The 26126-nt window shown below is 46.6% G+C and overlaps 1 protein-coding gene across 11 annotated transcripts in view; it reads left to right on the plus strand.

Annotated features, from left to right (window-relative positions):
• The window catches only part of Svil (supervillin), a 194451-nt gene that overhangs the window by 122186 nt on the left and 46139 nt on the right, over positions 1-26126 (plus strand). For 6 of the 11 annotated variants that reach the window (XM_050152512.1, XM_050152510.1, XM_050152516.1 and 3 more), the window contains 12 exons: positions 861-918; positions 1019-1170; positions 3030-3639; positions 8115-8195; positions 10334-11194; positions 11609-11773; positions 12320-12354; positions 12817-12878; positions 13532-13671; positions 16607-16850; positions 17195-17771; positions 18871-19087. In XM_050152512.1, coding sequence (XP_050008469.1) covers positions 911-918; positions 1019-1170; positions 3030-3639; positions 8115-8195; positions 10334-11194; positions 11609-11773; positions 12320-12354; positions 12817-12878; positions 13532-13671; positions 16607-16850; positions 17195-17771; positions 18871-19087 — 3152 coding nt within the window. In that variant the 5' untranslated portion in view covers positions 861-910. The remainder of the gene's footprint in view (positions 1-860; positions 919-1018; positions 1171-3029; positions 3640-8114; positions 8196-10333; positions 11195-11608; positions 11774-12319; positions 12355-12816; positions 12879-13531; positions 13672-16606; positions 16851-17194; positions 17772-18870; positions 19088-26126) is intronic. The other 5 variants (XM_050152517.1, XM_050152518.1, XM_050152519.1 and 2 more) reach the window with 5 other exon arrangements.

The raw sequence follows: 26126 nt of genomic DNA on the forward strand, positions 1-26126 counted from the left end.
GGGAGGAGGGAGAGGGAAATGGAAGGCTGGGAGGAGGCGGAAACTTTTATTTCTTTTCCTTTTCTTAATAAAAAAAATTAAAAAAAAAAAGAATTGATATAGTGAAGATGGAGACAGATTAAGCGCCTTTACCTGCCGACTTCGGCTATTTCTCCAAAGAAGCAGTTGCTTGTCATCTCATCTGCCCTGCAGTCAATGTCCTCACACCAGAGCGTTTTCCTGGTTCTCCAGAACCCTAGAAGAGTCACACCATCCTCCTAGATTAGAGGGTGGAAGCAGATGTTACCACTTCCTTCCAGCTAAGCTCTAGCAGAGTCTTGGGACCTGATTTCACTGTGGTTAAAGGAAACATAGTCATGTACCGACAGATGCTTCCAGATTAAATGACAGGATGAAGTAGGAGTGGCTGTGTGTGATGCTGGGAGCTTGCAGGTGACCTTATGGCAGCTCATGGCATGTACTTTGCAAATGTTTTTCAAAATAAAAGCCACAGATACATGAGTAAACATAACAAAATTTAAAATAGATACTAGGATTCCTGACAAGCAAAACAGTTTTACAAACAGCTTTACTACAGAGGCATGTAGGTTAAGCTTCCTGTGATTCTGAGCAATACTGTCTTAGCCTGTATGAGTTTACTTCTTAGCCCAAAATATGGCATGTGTGTCTGGGGGCAGGGACTTGTGTGCACACACTTACGTGTTTAGTGTCTCTCTTCTTACCTGAAAACAAAGTCCAAGCTGACAGCGTTATGTGGGAGCTGAGAACAGATCCTCGAGTCTTCTCTGGTGTGAATGAATGAAGCAAGAACAGAGCCACTAAACACCACCCTGTTCTTGTTCTTTTCTGCTCTGTTGTAGTTGCAGAATTAAGAAAAATCTTCGAACCAAAGAGAAAAGACTTTTTAGAGATGAAAAGGTAACATGTTTGTGTCACGCCACTTCATCCCACAGTGTCTAATGTGCTCTTAGCCTCATTTTCCACACTCACTGTGTCTTTTCTCTGGTCTATTGTGCAGGAAAGAAAGAATTGCCAGGCGCTTAGAAGGAATAGAAAATGACCCCCAGCCCATCCTGTTGCAGAGCTGCACAGGGCTGGTGACTCATCGCCTGCTGGAGGAAGACACACCCAGATACATGCGCGCCACGGACCCTGCCAGTCCACACACTGGTGAGTGCGTGGCCATGTTAGCAGCCCTCACACTGGTGAGCACGGCCGTGTTAGGAGGGTGCTTGTCACGCCGTACCTTTACCTGCCTGATCTGGTGGGGCAGGAGGATGAGATTCCCGACACCAGGATAAAAATGACAGCCCAAGGAGCTAGAGTAAGGGAAGATTGTCTTGGCTCACAGTTCGCAGGGACACAGACAGTCATGATGGAAGGCATGGCAGGGGAGCGAGAAGCAGCTGACATACACTGACATTCAGGAATCTGGATGGATGCTTTTGCTGCTCTCCCCGTCCCCTGCCTTCTCCTTCTCACCTTTTTAGTACCACACACATCAGGCTCCTAGCTAAACCTCTGTAAAAACGACTCCAAATCTCATCAAGCTGATGGTGCACATTAACCACCACAGCCAACAGCAGTATATTGTGTGTGTGGTTTCTTAAGTATTCTGGCCATCAGGCCCCTCTAGATAGGGACCCATCAGAGACAAGCATGCCCATTTCTCCATACCTCATGACTCTCGTAAACGTCTGTCTGTAAAGGAAAGATCCAGCAATGTGCATTGTAGGTTATGCTAAATATCCAGACACCTACAAAGGAGATGCTTGGAGCAGGGAAAGCAAAAAGGGAAGTTGGGGCTTGGGTGGTTGCAGTTACTACTCTCGGGTGTGTTTTCAGGTGTGTAAATGTATTGCGTATTGATTTTTAATATGCTGAGTATGACTTGGCTTTCCTTGTGCATGCCCAGTCACTGTTTGGGCATTAGTTAACACACCTGACCTCAGAGGGAACAGCTTTGCAGCCCGGTCCCATGCTCAGACTCTGAGGTGTTGCTTTTCTAGCTATTGTTTCCTGTTTCCTCCTCAGAGAGGGCTCCTGGTCTCATAGCATGATGCCACAGTTTGCTGGTACTGGTGGCTTTTGATAGAGAACGATATGAAAAGTCAAGAATCTACGCCCAGAATCGATACCCAGAAACAAACCCTTGCATACATAATGTCTTCATCCGTATAACATTTAATTTAACCACCAAATATAGTGAAGAAAATAGGCTTGATTTTAGACATAAGTTATGTAACCCACGCTGGCTTAAACTCGCTGTCCTCCTGTTTCGGCCATGTGCTGGTGCTAACGGCATGAACAACCACAAAAGAATTCTTTGTTTAGATGTTAGGAATTGAGCTAGCCAGAAGATGAGGAAAAGAATTCCTTTTCCATTTCATACCAACCTCCAGAGTAAGTTCTGGTTAATCTTATTATAATTAAAAAGAAGTCATTGGAAACTTGAAAACACATAGGCATGTGTTTCATTCATGTGGACTTAAAAAAAACAGATGAAGAAATCTCCAAATGATGAATGAGTCAGATTACTTAGAGTGATGTAGAAATTAATCTCACAGCCTAGCAAGTGACTGAAAGGTCTCAAACGCTCTCCTAAATAATTCAATGTTTTGATGTGTGTGTGTGGGGGGGGTGGGCAATTGGGAAAAATCACATCTCAAGTGCAGGGACCACTCTGGTCACTGTGAGCCACAACCCCTCTCCTGTTAAATCAACAGAGGCTCCAATGTCTGCTGTGTTTTCTAGAAGAATCTGAACTTGCCCTTTGGCCTCATAAGAAATGTTAAACTCAGAAAGAACACATAAAATAAAGGGAAATAAAGGAGAGGCTGGAGGAGCCTGGGAGAGTGTGGGGGACAGATGAAGTGTGGTGAGAGCCCAGGCTCCTTCCATCAGCCAGCCTAGGTGAGAGGGGAGCTTCAGGCTGGGCCCTCGGTGAGCCATGCAGTGTGGAGGGCTCTGTGTGTTACATGGCTGTCTGTGCTTGGCCTCCTATGTTTTATCCTGTCGTCTTCTTGTAGGGCGATCTAATGAAGAGGAAGACACTCCTGGGTCTTCCTTGGAAAAGCAAACTCCATCTAAATACTGCACAGAAACCTCGGGCATCCATATTTCGGGCTCCATGGACGTCCACAGTCTGGAGTCCAAAGCAGAAAGGATTGCGCGGTACAAAGCAGAGAGGAGGCGACAGCTGGCGGAAAAGTATGGGCTGACTCTGGACCCCGAAGCTGACTCCGAATACTTGTCTCGATATGCCAAGTCTCGGAAGGACACAGATGCAGGTGAGAGACGAGGAAAAGGTGACAAACAGGAAGAACCAAGCAAGGGTACCAGTTCCTTGCACTCCAGGGCAGAGCTAGGGCCCAGGACCAGCTTGGTAGAATCCCAGGACTGTGCCCCTCTGGGGAGCAACATGTCTGACCAGGAACTGCTGCTCAACTTGGAGAACCAACGGCGAGGCCAAGAGCCCTCGCTGGCAGAAGATGGTTCCCCTGCCTTCTTTTCTGAGCGAGGCACCTCCTTCCCTGAAGTGCCAAGGTCCCCAAAGCAGATGTCCAGCTCACCACTGCAGCAGCCAGCCTCCCCGAGCCACCCCGGTGACCCAGCCCTGCCCACGGAGGCCCGAGCCAGGTAAGCCCTGAGAGCTTGTTTTGCCATGGCTGTCACAGGTCTCTGCTGTTCTCCACTCACTGTAGAGAGCCTTTGTAATTTCTATAGTATCCAAGCAAGTTCCACCAGAGCTAGAATCCGGCCATACTCCCTCATCTTTCCTCTCTCCTCTGTCATTGCCTTAAATTCTCCTTCAAGCAAACTAAGCAGGTATCATGAGGCCACTTACAAAGAAGCAACCATGCAGGTGTGTTTCTGACCCAACCTAATTTATCGTTTTGTTTGCTTTTTGATTATACCCAAGACTTAAGTTTGGGGGTGGTGGTGGTTTTGTTGACTTATGCCTAGAATCACAAGGCAGGAAGAACCATGATAGCAGGTGAAGGGTCTTTGTTTATGATGCAGAGTCTGATTGATTGATAAACACCGAAAGACCAGTAAGGCATTGCTATATAAATATATATGCAGTAAGAGGAGTCACAACTGAGAAAAGAACCAGCCAAACACAAGAACAGCTCCTGTGTGGGAAAATCAAATAAGTCAAAAACAAATCCCAGAAGTCAGATGGCAGGACAGAATGTGTGTTCGTTTCTAAATTTAAGTTGAAAATAAATTGCTTTCCGTGTTAAAAACACTTTTTGTTTACTTAAATACCTTGCTTAAAGAGTCAGCCTGAATGTCTGGGTGGATTCCTAAATACCCTCTTCAATTCAAACAAGCAACAGCTTTATGGGTGAACTATGAAGGGCTGGGAACCTGGAGTCAAGCAGATTTATTCTGGGGGAACAATTGTGTGTGATACATAGATATATATGTACACACACATAAGTGAACATATATTTGTCTGATTTTTTTGTCACTTTCTCTGGGACATGGTGGCAAACATCTACTCCGTCTTACATGGCAGTGATGCTCCTTAGGCAACCATGTTAGGTGCTGATGCTTTATAACCCAAGCCTATTGTCAGGTACTTAGTCATGTAGACTCAGACACTTATATACCAACCTCTTAGATAACTAGATTTTAAAATTCCTAAGGAGGTATTTGAAGACCTTTGTTCAGCCTTGGAGCTAAAGTACTTGACACTGACAGAGACCCATCCCACGTATCTTAAAGAGGCGTGTCTTGGCTACAAGTGTGCATTTCATTGTGGAAGTATTGTGTTCTGTTTAGCTATTTATATAAAAGGAAATCATGTACATATTTTTATTTTTTATATGAGTGTGTGCATTCACAGTGTGATGTGTTGTTCTGTGGAGGTCAGAGGACAACTTGCAGGAGTCTTTTCTCTCCTTCCACCACGTGGGTCTTGGGGACCAAACTCAGGTCATCAAGCTTGGTGGCAAATAACTTTACCCACCAAGCTGCCTTGCCAGCTGGCCCTCTTCATATGATTTGTATGTAGAACAAAGAAACCCAACAGATGCCGACTTAGAAATAAAAATGGGTCTGTCCAAGAAAATGAAGACTCTAGTCTCAGATTTTCCTATGACAACTGTTTAATGTCACTTCCTTATGAGGGAAGAATCTGAAATATTACTAGTGAAATAGCAGTTTGGGTGCAATGCATATTTGTTTTGGAAGTTTTTAGTATGCCATAAAATGATTGGGAAGGTTTTTAAATTAAAGGTTGGATAGAGGGATGGATGCTAGAGGGTCCTTAGCCTATCCTAACATGTGCTTGGGAATTAATGCACATTGTATTGTGAAGAAAATGAAGAGAATATAGTCTAAGGAAGTCGGAGGCTGTAAGGCCCAGCCCCACTTTTTGGATGCTTCTAAACCCTTGGAACTTCAAGTTTTACATCATCTGAAGAAGGCTGCTCCCAAGGTGAACTGTTGCCTGTGGATCCGGCAAGAGTGCGTGTGGGAACAAAAGCGCCAGTACATTTCCACCAACAATACTAATCAGTGTGATGAATCATCTTGTGGACTGTTCAGCCTTGAGAAATACGAACTCCTACTCCTATCAAAGTCCCGGATCCCAAACTCTTATTAAATCTTTTATGCAACTCTTACTTTCTTATTGGGAAACACACCGACAGACAGATAGACAGACAGACAGGAGCACATACGTGTTATTCTGTGAGGGGAAATGCAGACGCTCTGCCCTGGGGTCCCAGCTGCTGTGTGCCTGAACATCACCTGTCACCCCATGTGTTCAGCCTGACACGTGCTCTCAGAGCTGACTCATCCCCTCTTCATCCCTGCACCCTGGTCCATCGCCAGAACTGTGTCTCCCAGATTGTGTCCTTAGTGACTCAGACCTGAGAGTAGAAATGTCGTGGAGAACAGCACCGAAGCTGGATCTTAGAAGACTTACCTTTGGTGGGTTGTGTCCTGGACAGAGTTTGCCTTGGCTACCTGGGGACAAGCAAACCATAACTCCTGCTCTGAGACAGAGTAGCATTCCCTGTGTGGACCAGGCTGGCCTTGAGAACTTGCAGAGATCTAGCCACCTTTGCCTCTGGAATGCTGGGGTTACAGCCATATCTGTCTTACCTGCACAGTGCCGGAGTTGGATGGTCTGACTCATCGTTGCTACTTCTCAAAGCTAATCTAGCTTCATATTCTGCACATACCAGGAGCTCGATGACATATGTCAGATTAGCCTGAGTGTGAGCTTGTAGCTGCACTGTTATACGGTGATGAAAGGACAAGGCCAGTAAGCTGACCCAGGCCAGTAGAGCAGAGGCTGGACACGGGACTTCTTCCCTCACTGTCTCTTCTGAAACACCCTTCAGAGCCTCCGCTCCTCATGGTCCTGGTTACTGCCCTGCCTCGACGTGTGCAGCAAAGTGTCATGCCTGCCGTCCGTTCTGCTTGTCCCCTCAGCTCTGGTCAGCAGCTCTCCACCATGTCCTGTGGACAGCAGGGCAGAGCCTAGGAAGCAGGTCTCATATCCATCCTCTAAAGAGGAGCTTTCTGCTGTTCCTCACAGATCCATTCTGTTAGAAGGGAAATTAAGTCTTCTTCTCTACTATACCAAATATCTGCTGTCCAACCTTATCCCACTAACTTTGGCTGCTAATATTCCTTTTTTGGTTTTCATTTAATTCTGTCCTTACCAGAAAGTGACAGTTGTATTGCATTATATGTGAAGACGTTTCCTAAAATGCCAACCTGTAGCGTATAGCAGCCGTGGTGTGCAAGTGAGATTTCCAGAGTAAATTGTGTCTAGGATTGTGGACATTGCTATACCCACACTTGTGTGGAAAGCAGCAGTCTCCCATACAGGTGACTATCAGCAGTTGGCTAAACTGAATGATATGACAGAATCCCACCCTTCTGTAATCAGAGCTGTGTGAGACTTTGCTGACTACAGATGGGGCATTCTTCTTCCTAGGAAATCGATCTCCACTTGCCAATCACATCCAAAGGCCAATCCATTGGTCTGGAGTTACTGTTTCCTCGTTCCAGGGATACCACAGTCCTCTCCCAGTGGAGTGGTCTTTGTACAACAGGTTTTGGCTCACTCTTAAGCCCCCCAAATAAAATTTAAGTCTGGAGAATGTAGCTCAGTTGACAGAGTGCTTACCCAGAGTGCATGAAGCCCAGGTTCAAATCCCAGCACAGTACAAACTGGTTTGTGCAGTGGTGCTTCATGCCTGTAATCCTGGGAGTTGAGAGGTTGACGCAGGAGTAACAGCCTTTCAAGTTCATCCTTGGCTACTGCATGAATTTGGAGGAGGCTCCCTGTGTTTTCTTTGTACATCACAAAAAGATCCAGTATGTGGTATGGTTCTCCTTCCTGCAGCTACTTACATTACAGGCTTTCCTTAATGATGCTGGCACGTTCTGCCTTGCATCGTGTCTCACTGAGTTAAGGGACAAGTGTGTAAGTTGGATGTTATCTTAACGGGATGCAAGACCTTTTCATGATTAGACTGAAGCCCCTTTTTACCCTGTTGCCTCTCAGAATCTAAATTCTGTACCTTATACCAAATAGGAGTTTAATAGACGTTTGTCTGATTGTTGACCCAGGTTATAAAGTGATATTTGTAACTGGTTAAAAAAAAAAGATAAAAGGGAAATGTGTAAGAGAGACAAAAGGTTCACCCTCACCACATCTCTTTTTATTTACTTCCTTTGTTGGGTGTGTATTTGTTTGCATGAACCCCTTTTCCACTTGTCTGTTTACCTGGGTGCCTCAGTGAAACTTATAGAAGTTGCCTTATATTTTAATTCCAAATTCCCATAAGTGTGAGTTGACTATGATCATAGCGACTCATGTTAATCCTCAAACCCATTTTCTCCAGTGGCCTTAGATGTATTTATTTTTGCTTCTTGCTTCCTGTGATGAGCCAAATGACCAAGAAATTCCAAGAAGTAGACGCAAACTCTAAAGGCTCCATGCACATTAGGTCTTTCCAAAGCCAGCTTGAGCATCTTAACTAACAGCAACCTTTGGGTTTTGATTATAGTAAAATGATGTGGGTGTAGGCACCAGTATTTTGATAGCAATGTTCTAAAGTTTTGTTTCTTGTGCGTGGTAGTACAGGGAAGGCCACCCATGAGTGGTTTCTGCAGAAAGATGCCGAAGGGGATACACCTTCTCTTATCAACTGGCCTTCCAGGTACATCCCAGGTTGGAAGTGTGTGGCTGAAGCATGGTGGATATCCTCCTACCCCCATCACCTCTCCTTGCTCTGCCACACCTAACTAACACTCATGCTCCTTCTCCCTCTTTGCAGCATCTCTGACAACCATGTGTTCAAAAATAAGCTGCTTCCTAATCCTATGTCTCCAGAGTGCCTGTCCACATTGACAGTCATTAGCCTTCCTGGTTCACTTCCACTAAAAGTCTTAACACACTTCTTGCTTGCTCACTTTCTCACCCACTCACTCCGGAACTGGCCAACAGGGGGCAGTGAGGAACCCTTCCTCCAGGGCTATCCTACCCTTCCACATCCCTTTTCTGCTCCAGCTTTAGTTTCCTTGTTTCTAAACCAGCAGTTAATTTTTCATAGTTAAATTTAGGGCATATGGCCTAATAGCAGACAAATACTCCAATCATTTCATGATGGAGAGAGAGAAAAATGAAGAATGAACAAGTTACTGCCTGGACAAAGGTCCCATGTATTGAGTTTCTGACAGTGACTTTTTTCTCTTGAGATGACCTTAGATAAGGAGGACACATCCCACAGGGGAGATTGACTGCTGCTCAGTCTTCAGAGCAGCGCCCTCCACTGCCGCCTCATCTCAGAAAAGCAACGGCCCCGAGTGCTTTATCCAGACACTCACATCTTTCTGTGTGTCTTTGTGTTTCCTCGGGAAGCCTACCCATGAAGGCCTGTTGGAAATCAGAAGGTGTTTTACGAATTTGATAGAGCCAACTAGGCCCAAATGGGACAGTTCTATAATGTGTAATGTAACTTTTACATTTTCCCAAGAAATCTCTTCTCCTCTCCCAAAACTGTGTGTCCAACTTTCTGAAAGTCGGACCTGGTCAGCAATCCACCACAGATAAATGGGTTTCCCTTTTGCGCTCCCCCGAGTGGTATTTCAGAAAGTAACACAAGTGCGCTTTTGTTGTTGACTGTGTCGTCTTCGCTAAGTAGGAAGGCATGTGCTCTTCCAAACCCGCCTGACCCTTCTTTCCCTGAGGTGGGAACCAAACACAGGGCCTCACACGTGCCAGACAGCACCCCACACACACACAGCCACTGTTTCCGTTGTATTTGTTTATTTAGTGCACACTGGGACTTTTGCCTGCATGTATGTTGTGTGAGGGTGTCAGCTCTCCTGGACCTGGAGTTACAGACAGCTGTGAGCTGCTGTGTGGGTCCTGGGAATTGAGCCCCGGAGCTCTGGAAGAGCAGCCAGTGCTCTTCATTGCTGAGCCGCCTCTCCAGCCCCATTGTGAAGTCGGGAGGGGCAGGTAAGGTCCCCAGCCAGGGTTCTTGGTTCGCAGGCTTCTGCAGAGAGGGGAACGGTCTGCACGTTTGAACATCTCTTTCAGTTCTTATCTCAAATTTTTAAAAATCAGAAACAAAAAAAAAAATTTCCTCCTTAAGTTGGCTTTTAGTTAGGGTGCAACATCTATGGGAGGGAGATGAGGGCTCCTGATTCTCTTGACAAATGCCTTCTTGCTGACATTCCTGTTGTCATGAGTAATGACATCCAAACTGGCCATGTCTGGGGATCAAATGACATAGTCAGCTTAGCATTCAGATCCTGTGAGTATGAGCTTAGGGCCTCCAGTGATAACTAAACCGTGAAACTCAGTAGGAAGCATTAGCAATCACAAATGCCCGCATATCCCGTGGACAGGGAAGTGGCCATGTCTACTTATGAGAGTACGTTTCCTTGAAGCTTACAGTCACCCCCACAGCCCATACCTAGGTCTGGACTCGTACAGAGTCCCAAACTAGGCATTGCCTCTTTCACACTACCGCTTACAGTGATGTGTATGAATGAAGCTTCCTGGAGTTGCTAGGTATTTTGTTAGGATAAAGCCATTCTCCCTTCAGATAGCATGTAACACTCAGCTTAACAGGGGATGGAACTTTTGGGCCATGCTAGAATATGAATGCAAATTTGGAGATTTCACTCCATCTAACTGACAAACACTAGGAGTCTGTGTTCAAAGCCCAAATGTTTTTCATACATGTTCTCTCTGCATTGGCTCCACTGCCACCCTTGGTTTGTGCATGCTTCCTTCCCCTTTGGTGACTACGACGTATTGCAACATAAATACTATTTTTTTCTTAAGAGTTAAAGTTAGAGAAAAAATGGTGAAAGAGGAGAGTGCTCGCAGCAGCCCTGAACTCACCTCAGAGTCCTTACCTCAGAGGAGACAGCAGCCAGGACCTGCGCATTTCCTGTCTATCCAGTCAGAAAGCTCCGCCTTTGATAGGGTCACCAGCAGGGTAGTGAGCTCACTGCAGCCCAGCCGGAGCTGTGTCCTGCCAGCTGACCCTGTTCATGCCATCAAGATGGTGACCGTGGGCACCCCAAAAAGTGCATCTGAATGCAGCTGGGTGGGGCCAGGCACCCCAAATGTCATAAAATCTACCACCTTGAAGATTCTAGAAGGTGAGTCGAGGGATGCTCCAGGGCTCCATATTTGTGAACCAGAAGCAGATGTGTTCCCAGTGGATAATCTGGAGAAGAGCCCCAAATCACTCTTGACCTTGGAAGATGACAAGCTGGCCAGAGGCCACAAGGGCCCCTCTGGTAATGAAGATGAGCCCACGGTTCACTCCATCACCGTAGAACCTGAGAGGGAGAGGCAAGCTCAACATCAGCCTACTCAGAGAATTGGCCGGAGTGAAATGATTCTGTATGTTCAGAGTGGTCCTGCGTCCCAAGATGCCACATCAACCAGTCACACAAAAGAGGCCTTTTCAAAGAAACGCAAGGTCATGGCCCGCTCCCTGTCGGATTACACGGGTCCCCTTCAGTTCCAGGCCCCCAGACAGAAGGATCCAGCCCCAAAGCAGGAGCTGGAGCTGCGGAGTTCCCAGGCAGAAGGGCCTGGTGCAGAACCTAGCATGCTGGACACAAGAGTCTCCGTTGCCCAGCTCCGAAATATGTTTCTGGAATCAGCCAGAGCCAGCAAGAAACCTGAACTGTAGGTGATGTTCCCAACATCCTTCCGAATTGTCACTTGCACGTCCTTGGCAGCCGATTCACTTCGCTTCCGTGGTGTGTCCTTTTAGCTTAGCTCACAGTGTGTGCAGGGCAGAGTGTACAGGAAATGGCTCACACACTACTATTCTGCTTCTGCCTACTAATTGGGATCTGGAGGAGTGGGTCTCTGGAATGTTCCACCTGCGATGCGCATGGTTGAGCATGTAGAACCTAGCACTGTGTCTTTCACTGAGATGCATAAACTTTTCCTCTGTTCTCTCTCCCTCTCCCTATCCCTCCCTCCCTCCCTTCCTCCCTCCCTCCCTCCCTCCCTCTCTCTCTCCCTCCCTTTCTTTTTTCCTCTCCCTCTCTGTATTCCTATTTTGCACTCTTCGCTGCCCTGTGGTCCTAAAAGCCAATCCCGGGTTGAGAAGTCAGCTGAAGGAATTGGCTTGCCCACTGAACGGGAGAGAGGGTCTCGGAAACCAAGACGCTATCTTTCTCCTGGTGAAAGTAGAAAAACTTCTGAGAGATTTAGAACTCAACCTATAACCTCAGCAGAGCGAAAGGAGACAGATAGGTAGGCATGTGTGTGTATACTTCAAGCAATTCAAACACGGGTTCTCGCTGCCCTGGCGGGCCTGATGCAATTTTTATAGGATTCTAGGATTATTCCATCTCAGCCAGAGGACACTTATTATATGTATTGAAATATATTCCAAAAATATTGATTTTCCTAACTCATACAACTCTAAAGTTTTGAACTACCTGCAGATCAGCTGAGGAGAGACATTTTTCTTCACCAGTGATTTTTTTCGTTCTTTTATTAAACTGGCATCTGAACTGAGCATCCGCCACTGAGCATAAGGAATTTTGTATTCATCTTCTAAATAGCTTACTTCTTATATTTACATTTTAAATGGCATCATACAATAATAAGGTTCACCGGAAATGTGCCCTTAACCCCATGTACTGCTCTCTTCACAAGGTGTGCCCCAGGCTGGGGTTGTGTGCACAACTCCACAGTGTCAGCCAAGTCTTTAAGTAGCTCACTTGCGTTGTGTTTCATGTGTAGCTTGTGTGTCCACCACTAATCAGCATCACTATCTGTTGCTGTCTTTCCTAGGTACCCTTCCGGTTCAGAGATGTCAATGGTTGAGGGCAAGTATCTCTCTTCTTTTTATTCTTCCACATCTTGTCCAGATCAGATTTAAGACCTAAGATTTGAGGCTATGCGGGAGATGAAACCTGGAACCTATCTGTCTTCCTTCCAAACTGCCTTGCTGTTAACCCTAGCTGTCAGTTTCTGATAAGCCTTCCTCTAGCGTCTGATAGGAACTAGGAGGCTCATTTGGTGAGCACTGTGAAATGGCCGCTGTGACTAAAGAAGTGGGTTTTACTGGTGACCGCTGCCATCTGCACCAAGGCGGTGTTCCTCTTAGACCGTAATGATAAACACACCGTCTGGACACAGTTGGGTTAGAATTGCCATGAGAAAGCGTGAGCTTATGACGCGAGTCCACCTCCTCTTGGATTCAGGGATAGCAGGTCAGCCTTGAGAAGCATTCTCAGAGGAAGCCTGTGCTTTCTAGTGATGTGCGATTCTTTCGTGACATTTTACAGATGAGGAAAAAGTGGATGAGCGGGCCAAACTGAGTGTCGCTGCCAAGAGGTTGCTTTTCCGGGTAAGGTGTGACAAATGGTTTGCTCAGAGACCATAGCCGCTTCTGAGGAAGACACCCAGGGTCTGGTGGTACTCCACACACTTCCATGTTCTCCTCACCGGTCACCGGCCGTACCTGTTCTTCTCTTCCTGGCTGGCTTAGACAGTGTCCCTTGATTGTAACAGAATAGCTAAAGCTATCACATTTCTTTGTTTAAAAAGAAAAGTTTATCTCAGCACAGGCCTTCAGAGGTTCTCTGTGACAGCTGGCCTGCTTGCTTTGGGCCTGTGATAGAGTAGCGCTCCCGACAGCAGCAGACGGGTGGGAAGCTGCTCCATACCTGGTGGCAGGAATGAAAAGAATTCTGGGATCTTTGTGTGTATGTGTGTGGGCGGGGGGGTTGATGGCATCACTCCCAGATCCTCTTATATTCTGCCAATACTAAATTGTGGGCCAAGCCTTTAATGCAGACTGTCTAGAATCAAGCTTCAGGATCTGCTTTGACTGGTTTTTACCCAGCCGCTCCAGCCTGAAGCATTCACTTCTTATGGCAGGGACCCTCATTGGTGCCCCTCCTGTGGCTCCTTCAGAAGAGCAGCAGACAGACACTCTGCTACCCCAGTAGTTTCTTTTCTTCGAATTCATGGGGATCCTACAATGTTTTCTAACTGCAGGAAATGGAGAAATCATTTGATGAACACAACGTCCCGAAGAGACGTTCCAGGAATGCAGCCGTGGAGCAAAGGCTGCGTCGCCTGCAGGACCGTTCTCACACCCAGCCCATCACCAATGAGGAAGTGGTCATCGCAGCCACGTACGTCTCTGGGGAGTCCTTAGCCTGACCTATGCTGTCATCTTTAAAGAGAGAGTCGAGAGTTTCCTATACGAATGAGGCAGTTTAACCAGGAGACAGAGAGGCACATGCTTCGTACTGATTTTTGTTTTGATTTTCCTGCTATTTGACAGTAATGGGATATACCTGCTGTAAGTCCTACAGTTACTCCTGAAGTGATTTTGTCATTGTGTTTTGTCTTTCACAAAAATAAAAACATGAGAGGAGGTGAACTATAGTGAGCCTTGGCTTCCTGACCCTCAGTTCTGAGGCAGTTTTTCTCTGCATGCTTTATCTTCGGCCTCCCCCCCACCCAGACATTTCAGCCTTAAATATCTTAGCACCTACCTCTAAGACATAAGCATTTGTTTTGTTTTTAAATCACCACCAAAATGATCACCACCAAAATGTCCAAACAACAGGAGGTCTGTGTTTGGGCAGTCTGTAATTGCCTTGACTGGTTCACTCAAAGTTAGCAGCTCCAGTCAGCTGAGACTATTTATCTTCTTAAAAAACATTTCTGTGCAGTGTTGCCACCCAAAGGTCCTCTGTCTGAAGACGTGCTATTGGAACGTGCTGTGAGGCTGTCCATCTTCTTCTTCTTCTCCAAGTGTTCGATTCTCACAGTCCTGGGGTCCACATACCCTGAGCATGGTGGGCAAGTGCTCTACCACTGAGCTGGCCCTAGGCGTCTCGTCTCTTTGGTGTGCTGATGGACAAGCTCCTCTGTGCACTTCCGACACTCCTCGCATATCCATTTGTTTGAAAAGTAATTTCTTGGATTGGCTGGTAGACACTGTAAAACAGACAGCCATGGAAACAAAACAACAAAGGAGGGGGAAATAACCGGCGGGTATGGCTCGGTGGGTCTACTTTGATGACGCTATTGCTTGACGAAGTCACAGATGCTGCTAAAAGCTACACTGAGAAGAAGATTCTAAACTGTGGCAAGAATCTCCTGACTGGCTATGGTTGACGCTAGCTTTTTAAATGACTTCTCAAAAATGAGGCTTTTTGTTCTAAGCTGACTCTTTTTCAAGCTTACGCCTCTGCTTGTCCCACTTACTCTGGACAGCCCCTGCCTCTGTCCTTCCATCTGTATTGCTTTCCAAGTTCTTTTGTGATCTGTTTTCCCTCAAAGTGTTTAGCAAATATTTTTGGTAAAATATTTGGTTTTTGCGTTTCTGGATTTACAGCTATGCCTTCCTTAATGCTTCTTTTCTTCTCTCTCCTCATGAATGCTCCTCCTTTGGCCATTGCTTTTAAAGTGAACCTATCCCTGCTTCGTGTTCTGGGGTCACCCACCCTGTAATGGCGAGACTTCCTAGCCCCACTGTAGCTAGAAGCACTGTGCAGCCTGCCAGGTACCGGACACACATTGCTGCATGTAGCACCCAGTGCCAAGGTGCTGGGCAGCAGATGCATCTGGAAGCCTTGAATGCCTTTCATTTGTTTGACAAACAAATCAGTGCAGTGAGTGTCCCTGAAATGTTTGGTGTTTTGTCCTGCCATAGTGCGAGGTACCGTTAATTTCACGGCTGTGTGAGAAATGTGTTGTTTGTCTGCCTGTTTCCTGTGTTGGTGTTAGGCTCACACTAACTCACTTATACTTTTTTTTTAACACAAAAAAAACTTTATTTTTCTTCTAAAATACTAACGGGTAAAGACTAATTTAAAAATGGAACATTAATGTGAATATTGAAATGAGTTATTTTTAAATACGTATACATACAAATCCATACTAAAATCAAATAGTCCTGCTTTCTAACTTGAAGAGAGGAAAGGCAGTGCCATTAGGTTTTAGAATTGGTTATAGATGTAACAGGGTTCAGTTTTAGATTGTGGTGTTTTGAAATTATGTTCTTAAACCATATAACCATCCCCTTTGTCTTAACTGTGACGAGACAAAGCACGCAAGCTACAACTGGAGTCAGAGGTATAAAATGGCCGAGCTAGAGTAAACTGCCCAATCCAGACTAGGACTGTCTTGGGAAAGACTTCGTGACCCTCCTGGTATGTTCTCTCGGACCCCTGGAAGGTTCCAATCCCCAGGTGGTTGGTCTCACTCACCCCACTGCCCTCATGATCTGTCTGGACACAGACACTGACCTCTGGTCTAGGACTGCCTGACCCGTGATTAATGAGAGAAAAGGCTGATTGGCCTTCTCACTAGAACAAAGTGTTGCCAGAGGCAGGGGCAATACTGTCTTGGAGACCGTTTGAGAATCTCACAGACCTCCTGGCCTGGAAGCCTCCTCTCCCTAGCAGTGGAAGCTATTTTTATTACAGTTGTTGTTATGTGGGGCTGCGCCTCCGGGCTTTGCCCATGCTAAACAGGCCATGCCTCTGTAGTCCCACTTGAGATTTGGGGGATTTTCTTCACATTTCAACTTATTGGGAATTAGATGTAAGTAACTTCTGAAAATGGGTAGCTACGTGGGAGATAAGTATATTTAAAGACCACATGTTTGACAAACAAAAACCTGCTTCGCAGTCTGTCATTGTCGGGAGAACATATTCTCCCTAGCCATTCAAAATAAAGATGCCACCTTCTGAGCAGTATCTACAGAGATGTTTGACCCAAGCAGTAATTTCTGCCTATACCTTTTGTCCCTGAGAGAGAAACTAACCGGGATTGCTCTGGAGGAAGCTAGATTCAGGCTGACATTGGTTCCTTCAACAAGAAATGTCCTTTATAGAAATGATTCAGAACTAAATGTCTGCCTGTTTTAGAAATGATGGTGCTGGTGTCCCAAGCTGACCCTGCTCACAGTCGCCTGTCCCTCTCCCAGACCTGTGAGGGAAAATCAGCCCTTTACTAAATAAGTGACATTTTTAAGACATTTAATAAATGAATTAGTAGTGGGCTTTTGTTTGTTTTTCTCTATGTGACTGACTCTTCCGTCCTTCCCTCTAGGTTACAGGCGTCGGCTCACCAAAAGGCTTTAGCCAGGGGCCAGGCAAATGAGGGCAGAGAGTCTGCCGAACCAGGCGAACCTGATTCCTCCTCTCTGAGCTTAGCAGAGAAATTGGCCTTGTTTAACAAATTGTCCCAGCCAGTCTCCAAAGCCATTTCCACCAGAAACAGAATAGATGTGCGGCAGAGAAGGATGAACGCGAGGTATCAGACTCAGCCAGTCACACTCGGAGAGGTGGAGCAGGTGAGTGTGTGAGGTCTGAGTCCAGTGTAGGGGTGTGTGTGGGTGTGTCGCCACAGGACAGGGTCAACAGGTGCATTTGAACGTGGTGTTGTCTTCTCATCCCTGTGGAAGAACCATACCCAAGTTTGCTTTTCTTCTGTTGTTTTCATAATTTGTTTGGAAGGAGTCCATTTTGGTAGGATATAATAGCAGAGACATGCTGCTTCCCTAGAGGGCTTGTTTGTAATGTATTCTGTGTGTATAACCTTGCAGGCTGGTTTTCCAGTAAGATAAGCCACTGCTGAGGTGTATTATGCCCATCCAGTCCCCTCGGATGACAATGTCCTTAAACTGTGTCCTCCCAGGTGCAGAGTGCGAAGCTCGTCCCTTTCTCCCCCACTGTGAGCACATCTGTTTCTACCATGGCCTCTGCAGTTGCTCCCACATACGCAGGGGACCTTCGGACGAAGCCATCTGTTGACGGCGGTGCAAGTACCACTGACTCCCAGTTTCCTTCTCCTGTGGAAAATTCAGACTCTCCAGTTAGAGGCATTCTGAAACCACAAGGCTGGCGGCCTCTGGCAGAGCACAGTGGGTGCAAAGGAATGCTGGGGGAGTCTGGAGAGACAGAAAGCAAGAACACTCTGACTGGCGTAGACAGTGGCATTCAGACACACAGAGCCTTCGAGGAGGAAGCGCAGCCCTCCTACCCCATCCTTGGCAGAGTCAGAGATGGTGATGTCCAGAAGGAGGCTAAACATGCCATTCTAAGGAGGGGGAGCTTAGAGTTAGGTAATCCTCCTGTCACCCACCTTGGTGATGAGTTGAAGGAATTTTCTGTTGCTAAAATCAGTTTGCAAGAGAATCTGGACCTGAAGGACAAGCAGACCTCCGAGGAGAATGCAGATGTGGGAAATGCCACGAGAAAGTTCTCCCTCAAAGGTAAGCTCCTGCGGCTCCGCTTTCTAGGCTTGCCATGCATGCTCTGCTGGTTCCTGGTCCTTACATCTAGAGCAGTTTATCACTAGGATGGATCGAGTTCAGTGAGTCATACTCCTTTCCCCAGACCTCTCTTCCCCTTGAATCTGACACGGTCAGTGAACTGGTCTACAGCAGCAAAATGGCTGCGATTCTTAACAGCCCTTGATAAGGGTTTCAGGTAACTTCGGTGACATTAACTCACACAGTAGACTTCTGAGCTCCTTAGCCGTGTTGGCCTCTTTTATTAAGAGTCCTGCACCCTGTCAGCACAGGGAGACAGACTTGAACTGGTGTGCTTTTAGACTCTGCATGCATTCTGACCATACAGATTAGTGTGCTGTCTACAGAGGAGACCGGGCAGCTTCCATTCACACACCCCGATAGCATGCATGCCAAGATGGGCTAGGTTTGTGAGTGCAGTCTAAGAGAGGGCAATTCCATTGTGCAACACAGCAGGCACAGGTTAGCTGTTTCTTTCGGTGTGTGCTACGGTTCCACATCAACCCCAGTGGCCTGGGTAACTTGCCATGCACCTACAACCTGACTCGGATGCTGCACTGTGGGGCTGTGAACATCTAGAGAGATGCTTGCTGGGGGATGATGCTCACTTGTGTGCTGCACTGTGGGACTGAACATCTGGAGAGATGCTTGCTGGAAGTGATGCTGACTGGGGCACTGCACTGTGGGGCCGTGAACATCTAGAGAGATGTTTGCTAGGAGTGATGCTGACTTATGTGCTGCACTGTGGGGATGTGAACATCTGGAGAGATGCTTGCTGGGAGTGATGCTCACTTGTGCACTGCACTGGGGGGCTGTGAACATCTGGAGAGATGCTTGCTGGGGGTTGTGCTGATTGGAGCACTGCACTGTGGGGCTGTGAACATCTGGAAAGATGCTTGCTGGGAGCAATGCTGACTGGGGCACTGCACTGTGGGGCTGTGAACATCTGGAGAGATGCTTGCTGGGAGTGATACTCACTTGTGCACTGCACTGGGGGGCTGTGAACATCTGGAGAGATGCTTGCTAGGGGTGATGCTGACCCTGCTCTCCTTCTCTCCAGCAACAGAGTTTGGAGAACCTACTTCTGAACAAACAGAGCCGGCTACCTATATTCAGAAGACAACCCCACTGTCCTGGAAGCAGCAGGACTCCTCTGAGCAGCTAGCAGAGAAACTCTTCAAGAACCCCTGTGCCATGTTTGCTGCTGGAGAGGTCAAAGTGCCAGTGGGAGAGACTCTTCTGGATTCGCCCAGCAAAACTATGTCAATTAAAGAAAGGTAGGTAAGCCCGTCTGATGATTGACAGGCAGTATTGGAGAGGGATGTGCACTTGCCTTGCCAGGCTACACAGGGAAGCTGGAATAACCAGGGAAGCCGAGACATATGAGCTGCACCTAATTTAGCAAGTTTGAGAGGTGCCCAGTTCAGACTCAGGGCAGAACGAACAGGGACACCTCATTTCTCTGTGGTCTCTGTTTCTTATTTCATATCCAGTTCTCCAGGAAGCTGAGATAGTGCCTCTTTCTCCTATAGAAACATGTGATTCACCCTGCGAGTCCGGTGATCCACTGGTGGTCTGGGTTAAATAAATATTGGATGAAGATAGATAAATTCACATAGACGATCTTTGTCTTTGAGATTAGAATTTAAGTTTGGTGTGTTTTATAGAAAATAAGATGAATTACGTTTTTCTAAAATTTTATTACGTTTACTTATTTGTGTGTGTGCGTGCTTACACGTGTGCCACAGAACATGTGTGAAGGTCAGTAGATATCTTGCAGAAATCACTTCTTTCCTTTCATTATGTGGGTCTTGGGATTGAACTCAGGTTGTTGGTCTTGATGCCAGATGCCTTTACCTGTTTAGCCATTTCACCAGCCAAAACTGAATAGAAGATTGATTTGACCATTTAGAAACTTTCCTTCTTTCATTCCTTCCTTCCTTTTTTCCTTCCTTCCTTTCCTTCCTTCCTTCCTTCCTTCCTTCCTTCCTTCCTTCCTTCCTTCCTTCCTTCCTTCCTAACTTCCTCACTCCCCCTTTCTTGTTTCCCTCTCCCCCTCCCCCCTTTCCCCTACATCCTTTTTCCCTTCCCTCCTCTCCTTCCTCCTCTTTCCCTCCTCCCCATCCTTCCTCCTCCCTATCCTTCTTCATCCTTCCTCCCCCTCCTCCCTCCTCTGCATCCTTCCTCTTTCCTATCCTTTTTCTTCCTCTTCCCTCCTCCCCTTCCTTCCTCCCCACACTCTCTCATTCCCTCCTCCTTCCTTCCCTCCCTCCCATGCAGGTGATCTCACCCAGAGTCTGGCACTTGCTAGGCAAGCACGTTACCAATGAACTGCAACTCCAGCCCTGACATTTTATATTAGACAGTAGCTGTGAGGTTTCTTGGTTCAGCTGCTTATTTTCAGCCGATTCTGCTTAATCTGTCTCTCTCTGTGAGTCTTACCCTGAGGGGAAAGTATTCTATTTAAACTGAGCTACTGTGGAGCACGGCTTCTTAACCAGGCTTTGTACTGAAGTTAAAAGATGGCGGAGGCTTCTGTCAACTGTCTAGAAGTGAGTCCACATATGGGGGATAGATAGCACAGGTGCACCTGTTGCCTAGCTAGAGCCAAAATCTCTCAGTCTGTTTAGAATCCTGTCAGAAATGCTTGCTAAATATTCAGATACTCCATTTCATTGTTAACGTCTGCTTTTTCAAAGGTCAGGGTCCATTTATTTAGCAATTATGTTTGCTATCATCAACTATATCGATGAGAAATATCTCATCCATTACTTCCCTGGGCCTTGATGGTACCTTTGTGTGAACTTCACTGAACATACCCATGTGTCTGTCTTTACCATTCGCTTGAGAAGGTCCCCTGAGTGGCATCCTCCAATCCTTTGTTAAATGCGAAGTTTGACCTATTGAGAATGGAGGTGCTGTTCAAACATTTATTTGGACATTGCTTTTGTTTCTGGGGTAACATATAAAATAATAGGTCTGTAAAGCTCACTTAGTCCAGCTATTATGACTGCCTCGATTTCCCACAGGAAGAACTTAGTTCCAGCACCCTTGGCACTGTGTGCTCGCTGTACCTGGCAGGGTCACAGTCCTTGGATGCAGGCAAGCCACCTGACGCCATCTTCCGAGAGCCTGGGACTTGCAGTCACTGTGTGGTTAAGCCCATTTCTGCTTACACATTCTTTACTTGGTTTGCTTCAAATTATTCTTTTACCTTCAGATTCCTGCGTCTGTAATAGGAGCGCAGACTTTGTCATGAGTTCCAATGAGCTGTGGCCTTTGGCTGACCACCTGGGCTTTCCTACACTAAGTTCTAGCCATATCAAGCTCTCTGTTCTGAGTGCTACCAAATGCCCTTAGCACCTTAGTTCCTGCTCCTAAGTAGACAGGCAGAGAGACCCTGTGTGCTCAGAAGTCTGAGGCTAGTCTAGGATGCATAGTAAGACGAAATAAAGTGTAAAACTAAATCAAACGTGTAATAACCAGAAAATTAAGTTTTAGAATACCTTTATATACTCCTTTTTAAAATGTTTTCATTTACTGTGTGTGTGTGTGTGTGTGTGTGTGTGTGAGAGAGAGAGAGAGAGAATGCACCTACATATGCCACAGTGAATGTGGGGAGGTCAGAGGACAACATGGTGAGTTGGTTCTCTCCTTCCACAAGTTGGTGCTAAGGATAAAACTTGGGTTGTCAAGCTTGGCAGCAAGCACCGTTACCCACTGAGCCATCTTACCAGTCCCGTGCTCTCGTTTTAAAGAATATGTTTGGCTGGGTGGTGGTGGTGGTACACGCCTTTAATCCCAGCACTTGGGAGGCAGATCTCTGTGAGTTTGAGGCCAGCCTGGTCTACAAAAGCTAGTGCCAGGACAGGCTTCAAAGCTACAAAGAAACCCTGTCTTGAACCCCCCCCCCCCAAAAAAAAAAGAATATGTTTGTTATTTGAGGAAACACTAACGTCCCTTAACTTCCTTCATCTTTTTGACATGAAATGTTAGGGTTTGTATCTGAAGTGCCTCTATATGGCCACTTGATCCTCAGCTAGTGGCTGGTGGGAGTTGTCAAACATTTGGAACAAGAGGCTTGGTTGACTGGGGTAAGCCATTAGGGAAGGGCCTTTGAGGGTTATAGTCCAGCTGTGAATGTTGTTCCATCTCTGTCCTGGTCTGCTGAGATGTGAGGACCCCAGTCACACACTCCTGCCACAGTGAACTCTGCACACCTTCCCCATCATGCTGGGTTGTCACTGTCCCACACCATTAGCCAACACAAACCCTCCCTGGGTCGCCTCTGTTGGAATGTTTACGGCAACCAGCAGAGTACCTACAAAGTTTAGAATGTCCAGCTTGATGCATTGCCAGAATGAAACTATGGTGCGTCTTCCAGTGGATTGAAAAAGCTGCCATTTTATCACTGTCTAAATGATTTGAGATCAAACTGCCCCTTCTTAGGAACTTTTTGAAAGAGCATTGTGAACCAAATAATTCTATAATTTAGAGCTGAAAGCTGCGAAGGCCTTGGAAGCCGTGTTTACATCATCACTGACTGTCACGTTTGTGTTTTCACTCTGGGGAGAAGGTGACTGTGAGGGGAGCAGACCCCTGTCCCCACGGGAGGCCTATGCAGACTCAGTCAGCCAACTCCTGCAAGGATTGGCTGCAAAATCCAGGGCACGAGGGGGTGGAGAGGCAGACACAGAGAGATCTGCCTTAGGGGCTAGCTGGGTCCCTGTGTACATGTCCCTCCATTGCTCCTCTGCACCCCACATAGCCTGTGTCCATGACTCCCCAGAAAACTCTGGCTTCTTGCTTTGAGCTGAAGAGTTCAGCTCCCAGTGAGTCCTTCGATTACTGTAAAAATAGAGAAAGGTCTGGCCTCTGTCTGTCTCTGACTCGGCCTCTTAGTTCTGATGCTGCAAGGAATATCTGGGGTTGAATAATTTGAAAAGCAAAAGAATATACTTTGGCTCACAGTTCTGGAAAATCAAAGACTAACATTGGCAGCCATACCAGGTAGAGGGCCTTGTGACACGTTAAAATATGAAGGGAAGTCGCGCTAAGTTCGTCAGACCTTTCTTCTCTGTGACAACTACCTGGGAAGCCTGGCTTGAAGGAGAATCTGTCTCAAAGACCTCTTCTGATGCCCCTGGGCACCCAAGAGGCAGACAGCCAACAGGCAGGGGCTGCCTTCTCCCACTAGATGCCCCACATCTAGAAATTTCTACCACCCCCCAAAATGTCAGTAAATCCTGATTAATACAATCCACTGAGGGAAGCTGACCCCTAGTGGTCCTGCCAGCCCTCAAGGATTGACTCCAGCAGTTAATGGGCCTTTTGAAAGACGCGTCATATCTATACCTCACAGAGGGGAAACACCTTTGCAGAGAGTGACAAAGAGCCATGCTTTTGCAGGCAGCTCACTCATTATTAATCCAAAGTCCAGAGCATAAATCACTCCCAGGAAAAGGGCATTAATCCCCTTTAAGTATCTCTTCACCCCCAAAGGTCTGTTCAGGATACTGCCGTAATGACAGAAGAGGCATACTGTACTCAAACCATGGCAGCCTTTTACTTAATAGATAAAAAAGGCTGGAGGTCTGGCTCTTTGTAGAGTAAATGCTTAGCACTTACAAGGCTCCAGCCCCAGCCTTCAGCACCAGAGAAGTTGGGTCACTAGGCACAGGGCTTGCTACTCAAGCCCAATGAACTGAATTTGAATCCCTGGCATGAACATAGAAGCTGGGCATAGGCACACACATCTGTGCCACCACCCCCCGCCCCATGCTTACATGTGAAACAAGGCAGGCAGACCCTGGTTTCACCCGCATATACTACATAACATAAGAAGGGGAGAGAGGGAGAGAGAGAAGAAAAGAAAAAGAAAGCATAACAAGGGGGTGGACCAGGGCTCCATGTGGAGCTCTTGCCTGGCTGTACAAGATCCTGGCATCTTAGTGCCAAATAAAAACCAAATGCAGACACAAAGCTTATTATTAATAACTCTTCTAAGTTCCTCATTGGCTACGATCAGAATCTGATGCAATTACTCTTCAGTGCTGCTCAGTTCAGCATAAGTCCGTGGGTGCCTCTTTCTCTGAAAGAAGGGGAAATGTCTAAAGAGGAAATACAAAAACCTTAGTTGGCATTAGAGGCACGTGGTCTGCCTGTCCCTTCCCTGACCCATCCCTGCTTTGAGGCTGGAAAAACTTGTCCTCATCAGGAAGCTCTCAAGCCAGAATTCTTGCTGAAGAGAATGGGCTGTGGAAAGAGCCATAGACACTCCCATAGTGGCCTGGTAAGCACATGTCCCGTTGGCCCCAGGCCAGGCCAGTGTGTTAGCAGCTGATACTATGCCACTCACTGGGTAAGGAGCCTCAGACAAAGCAGATGCCCCAACACTCCACATCACAGCCCACAAATAGCCCTCAGACTTGGCAGATGTTAAAAGCGCCGACAATTGTTGGCACTGCACAGGGGGGATTTATGTCATGTGTCGACCCAGACCTTAGCCCTCTGCATGGTGATGAAGGACTGTGAGATTGCCAGAGTGGAGAACAAGACTGGAAAGTCCGCCACCCTCCACAGCTTGTGGAACAGCAAACAGGAAATCAGAAGGGACGGAATAATGCACTCAGATTCACTGTGTGTTATTATAAAGTTATTCATCTCTGGAACTGTGGGATTGAGGACTGGGCCAAGTACCACGTGGGCTCAACTGAAGCACTTTCTGCCATGTTATTTTGGTTACTCTGGAGTCTTTGTTAGCGATTTGCAGGGCTTTAGAATGGAATAGTTCTGTGGAAATCAGTCTACAAAGGACTGGGAGAACATCACAAGGAAATCGGAAGACTCTGCTCTTGCTGACAGAGACAGGCATTGTGTCTGCTCAGACCGACTTGTCATGGAAGGGAACAACTGGGACTTCGAGAGGCAGGATTTAGAATCACGCCTCCTCTCCCACCCACATGTAGGAGGCCCTCGCTCAGAGGAGCCTTGACCTGGGAAGATGCCTGTGCACATCAGAGGCGCATAAGGAAGGGGACTGAGTGAGTTCATTTTCCGCAGCTCGCTTTTTCTGAGTTAGTCTCATGCCCCTCAGAGCAGCCCCAGGGAAACCCCAGTTTGTTGAGAAGCTGCTTGTTGGCTACATCATTTTTTAACAGTCTCCATTCTGAGGTCGGGGGTTTGTTCTCTATTTGGATTCCAATCTGATTGAGATGACAGCAAAAATGCCTGCTCTGAGTCAGAAGTCAAGCAAGAGAGTAGCTGATTCTGGGGTGAGTGACAGTGTGGATGCCTCCTCCAGGCGATAGCTTGGACGTACCCCCTCTTTGGGGTGGCGAAGGCCTGGCATGCTCACCAGCTGGAGGCCTTGTTTTCCAGTGCTTTTGGAGCTCACAGTCATGGTTGTTTCTTTCTACTAGTTTGACTTTCTTACAGCGATAAAATGGGCACATTTAGAGTAATTGGTGCAGGACAAAGAATAGTCATAACTATGACCTGAAGTGAGAATATATGAAGGAATTCAGAGCCTATGTTCTAATACATGAGTCACCATGCTAATGTTATAGAACTATAGAAGCTGCATGAGCCTGCAGTAGATCTGTAAGACAACTCAGAGGAGTTTATAGAACGGGTCCTTTTGTGGTCTTATCTGCTGCCACATAAGAAAGAGATTAGGAAGAAGGAAGCAGTTGAAGAGTGGCTAGACCCAAAGTTCAAAGTTCTGTATCCCTTAGGAAGTTCTTCGGAGCTCATTTACATTATTTGATAGAGGGACAGAAACTATAAAAGAGGATTATGCATACATTTGTAAATATAATGGATTCTTGTTTACTATAGATTTGCTTCCTTATTTGCTTAGCAAAAACTCTTTTTTTATGCGGTTCTGTAGTAGAGCACTTGCCTAGCAAGAACAAGCCCTGGCTTCTATCCAAGAACCACCAGCAAATGAGTGAATACGTTTTTATTAGAGTGTAAGTCCCCCCACCTCCAATAAAGATATTGAATAGATAAGGAAATCTAGCACTTGGGGCCTTTGAGAATCCCATGTCCAGTTCATGCATGACAAACAAGGCAAGGAAAACAACATGCCTGCGTCCCGGGTCCCATTTGCCCTTTTGTCTGTCCCACTCTATTGGACTTAGATGACTGAGATGCTTTCCTCCGTGATAGCAGAGCTGTCTGAAATAGCCCCTTGTTCTGGAAAACGGCTTTTCAGAGAGACCCAAATGTGCAAGTGGCTTTCGATGGAATCCTGCAGTGCCTGAGCTAACGTGTGTTAGTAACAGTCCTTGTAATGAGATTCCTTTTTTGGTA

Source organism: Alexandromys fortis, unplaced genomic scaffold, assembly GCF_014885135.2.
Source record: "Alexandromys fortis isolate MF-2015 unplaced genomic scaffold, M_Fortis_MF-2015_v1.1 scaffold_54, whole genome shotgun sequence".
In the NCBI taxonomy this organism is placed as follows: domain Eukaryota; kingdom Metazoa; phylum Chordata; class Mammalia; order Rodentia; family Cricetidae; genus Alexandromys; species Alexandromys fortis.